General features: G+C 47.3%; 1 protein-coding gene across 1 annotated transcript in view; it reads right to left on the reverse strand.

The window, feature by feature from the left end:
• LOC144782452 (laminin subunit beta-1-like) overlaps nucleotides 1–12,414 on the reverse strand; it is a 385,361-nt gene that overhangs the window by 181,327 nt on the left and 191,620 nt on the right. The window contains exons 11-13 of the mRNA XM_078661828.1: nucleotides 9,370–9,549; nucleotides 7,367–7,479; nucleotides 1,384–1,463 (exon numbers count right to left, since the gene is read on the reverse strand). Of these exons, the coding sequence (XP_078517954.1) occupies nucleotides 1,384–1,463; nucleotides 7,367–7,479; nucleotides 9,370–9,549 (373 nt within the window). The remainder of the gene's footprint in view (nucleotides 1–1,383; nucleotides 1,464–7,366; nucleotides 7,480–9,369; nucleotides 9,550–12,414) is intronic.

The following is a 12,414-nucleotide window of genomic DNA, read 5'->3' on the forward strand; positions in this document are numbered from 1 at the left end:
TGTCGTCTTGGACCTTGAGGTGGTCCCTCCTCTCGTCGGGGAAGCTTTTACATCTTGTTCTGCCCTTGATTATATTGTTTTTTATTCGGTCTACATTTTCCTGAACATTTGTACAGTGCCCCGATACCCGCAAGGGTCATGTTTGCGCTATGTAAAACTTTATAAATCAATTGTGCACAAGCGGGGTGTGCGACCCAGGGTGAGAGATATGGGCGGTGAATACTGGAACCTCTACCTTTTTAGGGTTCAAAAGAAGGGAAGATCAAGATAATGTCATTATTGCGCCATTAAAACATGGAATCTTTATCTTGTCCCTGCGATTCCTAATGGTTGCTCCTATCCAGGGCTTAATTTGTAAAATTGTAAGTGCCAGGGCTTGAGGTATTTCTCAGGGGGCCTCACTACCTACTGTCCATGCCAGCACTGCCAAAAAACAACCATCACACAGTACAAGTGTCATTTGGACTATTTGGGATCACACAACAATGTAAAAATGTCCTGGACCCATTTTGTTTACGTTTTTTTAAGTATTTCGTATTTTTTGTTATATCGTATTTTTTGTTGTTCATGAACTCTCCTCAAAAATATACAGACAGCGCCACCATGTGGTCATAAATAAATACTGGTGTTTGCAAATAAGTGCCAGGGCTAAGCACCAGCAGACACTGGCACAAATTAAGCACTGCCCCAATCTTGACCTCAGAAGAGATGTGCAGCTGGTCTCGATGCCACTTCGATGAAAATTACATTTTAATGACTTTTAAGAGAATTCAGTTTGTGGGAGATTCCAGGCACAGTTCCTGGTAAGGTACCCACCAACCACAGGATGCCAGCAATGGCAGCACAGATAGACAAGGTAGCAGTGTTAGTATAGCACTGATGACCCTCCAGGGACCACCCCTGAAGAGGATATGTGCAACCCTATCAACGATGTGGTGTAATGATTGTAGTTATAAAATGAGGGCCCGATTCACTGAACTAACAAGACAAAATCCTAACTTTACTACTACTAAATGCCTTCTGTGAATACCAAAAGTGGTAAGTTTAGGATTTTGTCTTAAGTTAGTTCTGTGAATCGGCCCCATCGTTATTTAGGGCCATGCCTCCTCTCTATCTGACGGGTTACAGACTGCCGGGGGGGGGGGGGTTAATCCCCTCAGTGTTACTCTGACACCCAGTATTTAGCATAAAAAACGCCTGTGGTGACGTCGCAGAACACATGAGATAAGAATACAGTTTTACTTCAAAGCTCTACATGGAGTTGTTTAGGCACAGCATAGGAGCTTGAAAATTCTGACCTTCATGCTTCATGTGTTTGGACTGAACCTGCAAAGAGAGGTTCACCCCCAATAAATCCCCAGTTCAAAAGGACTCTGCTCCTACCTGTTTTGGTAAGCACCCCCAAAGTCACAGGCACACGGACGGCAGCCGGCGATGTCGTGGCTGAGACCCCAGAACTCAGGCTGTTGGAGAAGAAAGGCAAAAAATGTAAGAGAGACTGAAAAACAAAAATAAAAAGTGCTGTGCAGTGCATGGGTATTCTCAACCATGGTATTCACCCGCGGTCACATTCCAGGCCACGTTGCCACAGGACATAAGTTGCACTTTAGTGATGATGGCCTACAAAGCAGAAACATCCTTGGATTTGCCTTTGTTCCCATGCAAAGGGGGCGTGTCCTCGTTCTTAGGGCTGGACCGTCCCGTCTGGGGAGCTGGACTACTTTGTGGACGGTTGTCTCTCTGTGTAGTGGCACAGTGAGCAAAAATAAATAAAAATGAAAAGCCTTTTAGCCCCGTGTTTAACATCAATTTAAGCTTTCCGCCAATCAACTTTCAGTTGTATGTCTTTCTCTTGTGGACAGTGAAGCGAGGTTAGTGAGTAAGGGCACAGGAGTTAGGAGGCCGGCCTCTGCTCTACACGTGGACTCTGGGCCAGACACCCAGTGGAGGGGATGTGTGCAGAGTTCGTTGTCTTGGTTCTTTGCACAAAAGTTACTATCGGGAAGCGTTACAAAGGCCGTGACCAGCCTAGGATGTGGAAGGCTGGAGCCACCATTTAGATATAATGAGGCAGATTTACAAGTTCTGGCGCATCTTTGCAAATCAGCAGAGATGCGGCAGTAAAGATGCGACACGCAATTCCCTCCCTGCACCACCACGAATGCGCCACATTTACAATGAAGCGCACCGTCGTGCAAGGATAGGGCGATGCGTGTCGCATCCTGTGGTGTAAGGGCGGTGCATTGCTGGAGTCGTGACGCAAGTGCTACGCGGCTCCAGCAATGCTCAGGGGCGCCCTATGCCTAACATGCTGCGTCACTCCTTTCGTCTGCTTCAAACAGGTGCATGGTTTTGACGTAGCAAGGACGTAAAAGTGACTCCGTGAAATCTTGTAGATTTCACTGCGTCACTTTTACGGGGCGTTCTTATGACGGAATGCCCACCCTGCGCCGGAACGCCCACATGAAACCTAACACAGATTTCATGTGGTGCAGGGCATTACAACGTGACGCATCTCCCTAGATGCGTCACTTTGTAAATAAGGCGCAACCTGGTGCATGGTTTACGCTGCCGCTGCATCATAGAAGTGACACAACGGCGGCGTAAATGTGGTGCATGGGGCTTGTAAATCTACCCCAATGTACGTAAAAATATCTTATCTGGATATACTGAAATCAGTCATGGACACCGCGTATTATTGTATGGAAACTCCTTATTATTGCGTGGACACTCCTTAATATTGCATGCACACTCTTTATTATTGCATGGGCACTACTTATTATTGCATGGACACTCATTATTGCATGGACACTCCTTATTATTGCATGGACACTCATTATTGCAAGGAAACTTGTTAATATTGCATGGACCCTCATAATTGCATCACACTTTTGAATTTTGAAAATCTTGTTATACGACACTTATCTACCTCACTCAATATATTATAGATAATGCTATTTAATAGAATTAAGCCACTATACACTTATCTACCTCACTCATTTTATTATTCTACACTTATCTACCTCATTCATATGTCATATGTTATTGTGTAAGGATACGTTATGTTGAAACAGCTCTACTGAAGGTATACTGTATGTGAAGCGCTCTGATACCCAAGGGTCATGTTCGCGCTATATAAAACTCTCTAAATAAATAAAATAAATAAATAAATAAAATACACTCCTTATTATTGCATGGATACTCATTATTGAACAGACAGTCTTTATTGCATGAACACTCTTTAATATTGAATGAACACTCATTATTATTGTATGGACATTCATTGTTGCATGGAAACTCATTATTGCATGAAAACGTATTATTATTGCATGTAGGAAGTTTCTTACAGACACCATCGCCTTACATCACATCTAATTCACTGGACAAGTCTTGCACCTTGATTAGTCTCAATTTTAGATCCCAATGAATTCAATAGAGAGTTTTACCTAGAATTATCAAGTGTTTTTCTAAAACATTATGTTTTAGTCCAAGCCTCAGAAACGTTACTACCCTCAAATTACTGAAAATTTAAAAGAAAAAAAACAGGACAGTTATAAAACATCTCAAAATAAATTTTTAATTGATGCAGCCTCTTTTTCACCTTTCGCTCCTGTGGTGCTCATGGTGTTACAAGACAACCCTTGCATATTAAAAACTTTGAACCCCGTAATTTTGTCAGTCCAACGCATCCAAAGGCTAATATACCGCAGAGCCATCTCCACAAGTTCAAGAGATCTCCCTCAAGCCTGAGATGGACTATGAGGGAATGTACAGGGATCTCCCAGGCTGGGTGGGTGGTGTGCAGGTTCCAGGTGGTGAACCTCAAGTACGTGGTGAGTATGGAAGTACTGGGGAACCATGTCAAGGTAACCTGGAAGGGATCAGGCTGCCCCCGGTGGACCATGAATGGACCCTGAGTCACCATCTTGCGTTTATTGGGAGACCAAGAGGTTTGGAATTCTTTGGGACTTGACAAATTTCTTATTGGCTGTCCAGAGCACAAGGGGATGCTGGTGACCAACCAAGAAGCGCCAATGGTGGGCACACAGGTCATTTTATGGGAGTTTGCCCAATGAGAAGGACTCTTTTGTTTGTTGTCCACTAATAGCACTTTGAAGTGATGTCATAATGTCAAAGGTCAGAGGGGTCCAAGAGACAGAGCAATAGTGACCCAAGGGGTAAAGTACCAGAATATTGTAGCTCAACTATCATCTAACAAAAATATTGTGTCCTCAATATTGTTTACAAAAATATCACCCCATTGATGATAATAACCGAGAATCTACACCCAATGGAATGATGTTTGTGTAAACTACACTGAGGAAAAAATGTCCTCGTTAGACAATATTTTTGCCATCAATATTCTGCTATACAATCGATGCCAGGCTGATAGAAAGGTTCAAGCCTAGTCTCATGCCATCACCGTTGGTAGCACTTCAAAACCACTCAAAGGGCAACATTTGTATGGTAGGAGGGCGGGTAAGAGAACCTCAGGTTCCATAGCTAGCACAAAGAAAATAGGGCATACGATTGTACTGAACAAGAGATGAAAGCCAGGCATCGGGAATGCGCAAAGCACCTTGAACCGTGACGTCGTAGCGAATTCAAGAGCCAGTAATGGGGTACTGTTCCACGAGTCTTGGCATCCTAACGTATTAAGGCATCATGAAAGCGGTAAAGCCCCTCTGGGCGATGCATCAGTAATGTGTCAACTTGCTTTTAGTCTTTGTATCTTAGCGAAGTGAGACATCGGGGATGTGGCAAAGCTCCTCGCATCTTAGCAAAGTGAAGCATCGGGGAAGAGGCTCCTCATATCTTAGCAAAGTGAGGCATCGGGGAAAAGGCGAAGCTCCTCGTATCTTAGCAAAGTGAAGCATCGGGGAAAAGGCGAAGCTCCTCGTATCTTAGCAAAGTGAGGCATTGGGGAAAAGGGGATGATCCTCGCATCTTAGGGAAGCGAGGCATCGGGGAAGAGGCAAAGCTCCTCGCATCTTAGCGAAATGAAGCATTGGGGAAGAGGCGAAGCTCCTCGCATCTTAGCGAAGTGAGGCATCGGGGAAGAGGCGAAGCTCCTCGCATCTTAGCAAAGTGAAGCATCGGGGAAGAGGTGAAGATCCTCGAATCTTAGCAAAGTGAGGCATCGGGGAAGAGGCGAAGCTCCTCGCATCTTAGCGAAGTGAAGCATCGGGGAAGAGGCGAAGCTTCTCGCATCTTAGTAAAGTGAGGGACCAGGGAAGAGGCAAAGCTCCTCGCATCTTAGCGAAGCGAGGCATCGGGGAAAAGGCGAAGCTCCTCGTATCTTAGCAAAGTGAAGCATCGGGTAAAAGGCGAAGCTCCTCGTATCTTAGCAAAGTGAGGCATTGGGGAAAAGGGGAAGATCCTCGCATCTTAGGGAAGCGAGGCATCGGGGAAGAGGCAAAGCTCCTCGCATCTTAGCGAAATGAAGCATTGGGGAAGAGGCGAAGCTCCTCGCATCTTAGCGAAGTGAGGCATCGGGGAAGAGGCGAAGCTCCTCGCATCTTAGCAAAGTGAAGCATCGGGGAAGAGGTGAAGATCCTCGAATCTTAGCAAAGTGAGGCATCGGGGAAGAGGCGAAGCTCCTCGCATCTTAGCGAAGTGAAGCATCGGGGAAGAGGCGAAGCTTCTCGCATCTTAGCGAAGCGAGGCATCGGGGAAGAGGCGAAGCTCCTCGCATCTTAGCGAAGCGAGGCATCAGGGAAGAGGCGAAGCTCCTCGCATCTTAGCGAAGCGAGGCATCGGGGAAGAGGCGAAGCTCCTCGCATTTTAGCAAAGTGAAGCATCGGGGAAGAGGAGAAGATCCTCGCATCTTAGCGAAGTGAAGCATCGGGGAAGAGGCAAAGCTCCTCGCATCTTAGCGAGGCATCGGGGAAGAGCCGAAGCTCCTCGCATCTTAGCGAAGTGAAGCATTGGGGAAGAGCCGAAGCTCCTCGCATCTTAGCGAAGAGAAGCATTGGGGAAGAGCCGAAGCTCCTCGCATCTTAGCAAAGTGAAGCATCAGGGAAGAGGCGAAGCTCCTCGCATCTCAGTGAAGGGAAGCATCGGGGAAGAGGTGAAGCTCCTTGCATCTAAGCGAAGTGAAGCATTGGGGAAGAGGCGAAGCTCCTCGCATCTCAGTGAAGTGAAGCATCGGGGAAGAGGCGAAGCTCCTTGCATCTTAGCGAAGTGAAGCATTGGGGAAGAGCCGAAGCTCCTCGCATCTTAGCGAAGTGAAGCATATGGGAAGAGCCGAAGCTCCTCGCATCTTAGCGAAGTGAAGCATCAGGAAAGAGGCGAAGCTCCTCGCATCTCAGTGAAGTGAAGCATCGGGGAAGAGGCGAAGCTCCTTGCATCTTAGCGAAGTGAAGCATTGGGGAAGAGCCGAAGCTCCTCACATCTTAGCGAAGTGAGGCATCGGGGAAGAGGCGAAGCTCCTCGCATCTTAGCGAAGTCAAGTAACTGAAATGTGATAACATTCCTCTAGTCTTGGCATCTTAGCACAATCAGGCATCAGTTTGTGAATCTTAGGAACGGGGGGGTCTGTAATGTGGGGAAGTCTTCAAAGCCCTCCATCTTAGCGGAGTGAGGCATCGTAAAGGTGGCAACACTTGGGGGGTCATTAGGATGACGGGTGGACTTAGTCCACCCGCCATCCTATCGGATAATGGGACCGCCTGCCATAAGGGCGGGGGTCCCGTGGGGGGTGTTAGGATGCGTCCACCACAGTGGCGGGCGCATCCTGCATTTTTAACATTGCGGCTGGCGGTGCTCTCAGCACCACCCGCCACAATGCTAAAAATGCATGGCGGTGCCTGCCGCATTGCGTATGCAAATGCAGGGGGGGTACCACAGGTACCCCCTATGTGCACCCCCCCACCTCGCCTTCACCATGGGGGCCTGCAGGGGGCCCCCGAAGTGAAGACCGCCTGCCTTTCCACGGAAAGGCATCTGTTTTGGCCCATGCTAATATGGCTGGCGGTGTCTGATAGACACGCCACCATATTAAACCTTTTCCGCCCCTGTCGCAAGGCGACCGGGGCGGAAAAGCGTCGGACGGTCTTAGTAATATAGCGGGGGGGAATGGGTGGCGGGCGGGTAAGGATGTCTGGCGGATCGCCACTGCCCGCATGGCACTGGCGATCCGCCAGACATCCTAATGACCCCCTTGGTGTCCTGCTTGAGGAATATAAAACGAAGTATCAGCTAGGGCCCCCACCCTCCTGTATCCTTTCACCAAAGAAGTGTTTTACCCACCCTAGCAGCACAAGGTGATGATCTACAGAAACATGCATGTGATTGACGCACTCCGTGGTCTCCAGCGCTCACTATCGCTCACTAAAAAAGCCAGGTACGTTAGGAGATAGCTCACCACACACTGGTTGCAGAACCTTCCGGTCACAAAACGCTTGCAGTAGCAGTCGCCACTGATGTGGTCGCAGGGCGTGTTTCCCGTGACAATTCCTCGAGGATCACAATTGCAGGCTGTTGAAAGAGTAAACAAGAGTGAGAAGCTGAGCAGATGACAACACCCTTAATGCGTCCAGGTCTGTAGGAGCAAATTGTCCTTCCGAGTGAACAATCACATTGTTTTGTCTTTTGTTACTGGCCCTGAAAGATTGTAGGTTTTATGAAAATAGACATTCATTTGGATAGCTTCATGTAAGGGGGCCCAGGAGTTTTATCACCTCTGGAGATCTAAGAGGAAGGTGTTGAGCTCATTGGGTAAATAATTATCAAGTTTGGAACTCTTTGGGAATGTGCTATCATGCTGAGAAGTCTTTTGATAAAGGCTATCGTGGCTAGAGTCCTCAAGCTGAAGTGTTGTCCTATCAGAGCTCATTAGTAAGGTGCAATCATGTCTGAAGCACATTGATAATGTGCAGTAATGTCTGGAGCTCTTTGTTAAGCTGCTACCATGTCTGGATCTCTTTGGTAAGGTGTCACCACATCTGGATCTCTTTGGTAAGGTGCCACCATGTCTAGAGTTCTTTGGTAAGGTGCTATCATGTCTGGATCTCTTTGGTAAGGTGTCACCACATCTGTATCTCTTTGGTAAGGTGCCACCATGACTGGAGATCTTTGGCAAGGTGCCACCATGTCTGGAGTTATTTGGTAAGGTGCCACCATGTCTGGATCTCTTTGGTAAGGTGTCACCACGTCTGTATCTCTTTGGTAAGGTGCCACCATGACTGGAGATCTTTGGCAAGGTGCCACCATGTCTGGATCTCTTTGGTAAGGTGCTACCATGTCTGGATCTCTTTGGTAAGGTGTCACCACGTCTGTATCTCTTTGGTAAGGTGCCACCATGACTGGAGATCTTTGGAAAGGAGCTGCCATGTCTGGAGTTCTTTGGTAAGGTGCTGCCATGTCTGGAGCTCTTTGGTAAGGTGCTACCATGTCTGGAGATCTTTGGTAAGGTACTACCATGTCTGGAGTTCTTTGGTAAGGTGCCACCATGTCTGAAGCTCTTTAGTAAGGTGCCACCATGTCTGGAGCTCTTTGGTAAGGTGCCACCATGTCTGAAGCTCTTTAGTAAGGTGCCACCATGTCTGAAGCTCTTTGGTCAGGTGTTATCTTTCCTGGAATCCTTGGTGAGGTGGAATCATGTCTAGAGCTCTTTCATAATGAGCTATCATGTTCAGGGATTTATGAAAAGGTAGTATCATGTTAAGGGCTCTTTCGTAAGGTTCTAAGATGCCCGGAACTCTTTTGATGAGGCGCTATCATGTCTGGGGTTGTATTAAGAATGCTATTGCATTGTTGTCTTTATTTAAGGTACCAGCAGATGCTCAAGGGAGGAATGCACATTAATGCATTACAAATTATTCTTTTGGAAACCCCCTTGAGTTTTTGTATATTTCACTTGTAATCTATGGTATTTTCTACTGGCACTCTAGTAAAAAACACTATTCTTCAAGGCATGCCAATTCAGGAGATCTTCCAGCTGCCCCCTCCACATCTTACCGCCTTGGGCTCTTGAAGAGTAGCAGGTTTGTGACAGTGTACAGTTGGCACACTTCCAGGATACCCTATCCTTTTCCTCAATAGATGCATCAGCAGAGTCTGCCAGCCAACACCGGGCACCATAATAGGCGAATGGGACTTTGACAAGGGAAGCAGAATTTATTGGCTTGTCCTGCGACATTGAGAGATTGTAAATTCATTTGGACGGTCTATCCCTCAAGCTATACTGCAATTCAATGTAAACCTTGGACTGATGCGAAAGTAGAGATTGTGCCTGTGTGTATAGGGGTATCTCTACTCGAACGGGCAGGAAATCAGAAGCTGGCACTCGTGGGTGGCACTGCGCTGTAGTATGACCTGACCAGGTGTAGATTGGCCAAGGCTGTAGGCCACGGCTGCCATACTTACGCTGGCACCCAGCGGGGTCGTTTCTACTCAGCCCGTAGAAGTTCTCTTTGCAGCTGTCACAGCGCTCGCCTTTCACGTTCTCCTTGCACCGGCACTGCCCAGCGATCATGCCCAGGTTGACATCGGTGTGACTGTCACAAACACCCCCTTCCAGGGATCCAACCGGGTCACAGTCACATTCTGAAAATTTTAAAGGAAGCACATTTACCACATGCCCATTCTTAAAGCATAGTTTATTTATTTATTTTATTTATTTATTTAAAGAGTTTTATATAGCGCTGGCTAGACCCGGAGGTATCAGAGCGCTTTACATGAGAATCAACAATGTAACAGAAAAAGTTCAACAATTACACAAAACATTCAAAACATAAGCAATACAATTAGGAGAGGAGAGAAGAGAAAGGAGAGAGAAAAGTAGTGGAGGGGGCAGGGGAGGTGAGAAAGGGAGGATAAGGAAAGAGACAATAAGGAGAGACGAAAGGAAGTCTGTCTAAAGACCGACTGGGTAGGTGACGACCAAGGAGGGAATCCACGTCCCATCTCCCCTATAGCTAAACCAAGTAGCTCCATCGGGCATCAGACAAAATAGTTCAGTCTCAAATAAATTGAGAGAGGAGAGAAGGAGAGACATAGATAGAGGGAGGATGCGGGAGGAGCCGACAGGCGAGAAGAAAGGAGGGGCAACAATGTGGTTCAACAATATACAAGAAAAAGATCAACAAGTAAACATAATATCAAACAATCAGCAATACATTAGGAGAGGAGAGAAAGGAGAGAAAAAGTAGTGGGGGGTAGGGGAGGTGAGAAAGTGAGGATAAAGGAAGAGACAACCATAGAGACGAAAGGAAGTCTGTCTAAGGACCGACTGGGTAGTTGACGATCCTTATAAGGATAAGACTGACTCAATGATGGGGCCCCCAAGGTTCAAAGCTCTTTTTCAGCCATGCCATTGTACAAACAGTATCTGGAAGACGTCAGAGCATTTACTGCAGTTTTCAGGATATCCTCAATCAATATCTATGAGCCTGTAAAATGAATTTCAGTGAAGATTGTTTGCATGTTTGTTGTCCATTGTGAAAACTTGTTGCCATTGGTCAGTTACTAATGGGTGTAGTGATTGATCCTTAGGGCATATTGAGAGATTGACTGAGACAAGTGCCATATTGTTATGGTGAACTCCTAAACTCAAGATCGTCTCTGAGAGGGAAAGTCAGCGAGATTTCAATGTATGTGTACTACTACTAGGGGCTCGATTCCGATCTCAGTCGGAAGGGCTCCTGACGGGATTTGGAAGGACCAAATCTGATTCAGAGCCACTGTTTCCGTCTGAATCATACCCCATTCCAAACAACCAAGTACGATGCGGAGATCTCATCCACGCCGACCGAATCGTTTGTGAACCCGAATATGTCCGTCCTACTCGTCTGGAGCCAAATCCTGCAGCGCAATGGACCCAGCTTCCGAACGAGCAAGTACGATGCACGATTCAGACAGCCGTATCGACTCAGCGAGACGAAACGGCTGTAGGAATTGGACTTCGGGGAGCAGAGCAGGACCCCCTTCATCCAGAACCCTCCGAATCGGTCGCGGGGGGCGCATGGGTCCCTCTGATCCAAGCATGCAAAGTGTGTCGGGCAAGATGGAGTGCCCGCCACAGGGTGTACTGTTTTCCCCACCCACCATCTTTTTGCTGTGGGAGCCAGTGTATGCGTCGGGATACAGGCCCTCATAGAGTTCAATGGGAGTCCGAGCGAACCGAGTCCGTCAGCATATGGCTGCATTGTACTCGTTTGGTCGGACTCGCACAGCGCGATCCGCTAGGAAAGCCCTCCGGATCCGAGTCATACAGAGGGCTCTCCTAGCGAGATCAGAATTGGGCACTAAAATGTAATTTACTACCTGACACAAATAATGCCAGTGGTAATTACATCTGGAGTAAAAAACAAAACCAGAAAGTAACATTGATATGTCAATGCGCATCCAGAAGCCTTACAAAGACCACTGTGTTAAAAATGTACCACCACAGATAAAAATACTGCTGGCCATAACATACTTTGTTTTACATGACAAGGTGATGATGGTCCTTACAGCACAACCCATCAAGCTACCATTACTTGTGTGTGTAAGGACCATGCATATTTCCCACAGTTCACACTGTAGTAGCTAATCGTTATGTTCCTGCTTTTTAAGTATCATCTCAGACTTCATCTGATTTTAAACAAATTTCCATTCATTTTTGGGCAGTGTTTTAGATTGTAATGGGGATTACCTGAGGTAATGCAGTAACTGGCAACAGTAATTTTACCACCAGCGGTAATCTGCTAGAGAAATTTTAAAAAGTACAACTGAGGGTCTGATTCTGATGTCGGACGGACCGGAGTCCGTCCGACATCGGTCAGGAACTGTAACCGAACAACCTCCTGTCATTGGTTACAGACCTGCAAGTAGGATGCGTCCGAACCCTGTACGGTTGCATGCCTATACCTTTCAATACCTCAAGGTGCCTGCCACCGGGTGCAGGGGTCAACAGGGGGTAACTGTAGGTGCCCCCTAGGCTGCCATTCAGCAGCCATGCACCTATGGGGGCCCTGCTGGGGGTACCCAAATACAGTTTCCCTCTGCATTTTTGTGCCAGAAAGACCGGCACAAAAAGGCAGTGGGAAACTGCCATGGTACTCCCTCGGCAAGAAAGAGCTGGCAGGGGCAGTACTGAAGGGGTTCTGGATGGTGGACGGGCTCTCCGACCACATCATAAGTCATCCGGAAAACTGAGTCGGATTCCTTTCCGACGGAGCCCATCAGAATGGCTCGGTCGGAAAGGAATACGAACACCACATTCGATGCGGGCAGGAGGGCTCTGACCGATGGTCAGAGCCCTTTCTGCCCACATGGAATCAGCCCCTCAGACTTGAAAGAGGATGAGGCTCACTCTGAACAAGTTAAGATGATGAGAAATCAAAGATGCTGTCCTTCTGGGTGCAGGTACCACCTTGGCCTTCCTATGGTACCCCAGGGCACCTTCAGTGTTACCTACGGTCTCCCTGC

The sequence above is a fragment of the Lissotriton helveticus genome, chromosome 9 (assembly GCF_964261635.1).
Source record: "Lissotriton helveticus chromosome 9, aLisHel1.1, whole genome shotgun sequence".
In the NCBI taxonomy this organism is placed as follows: Eukaryota; Metazoa; Chordata; class Amphibia; order Caudata; family Salamandridae; genus Lissotriton; species Lissotriton helveticus.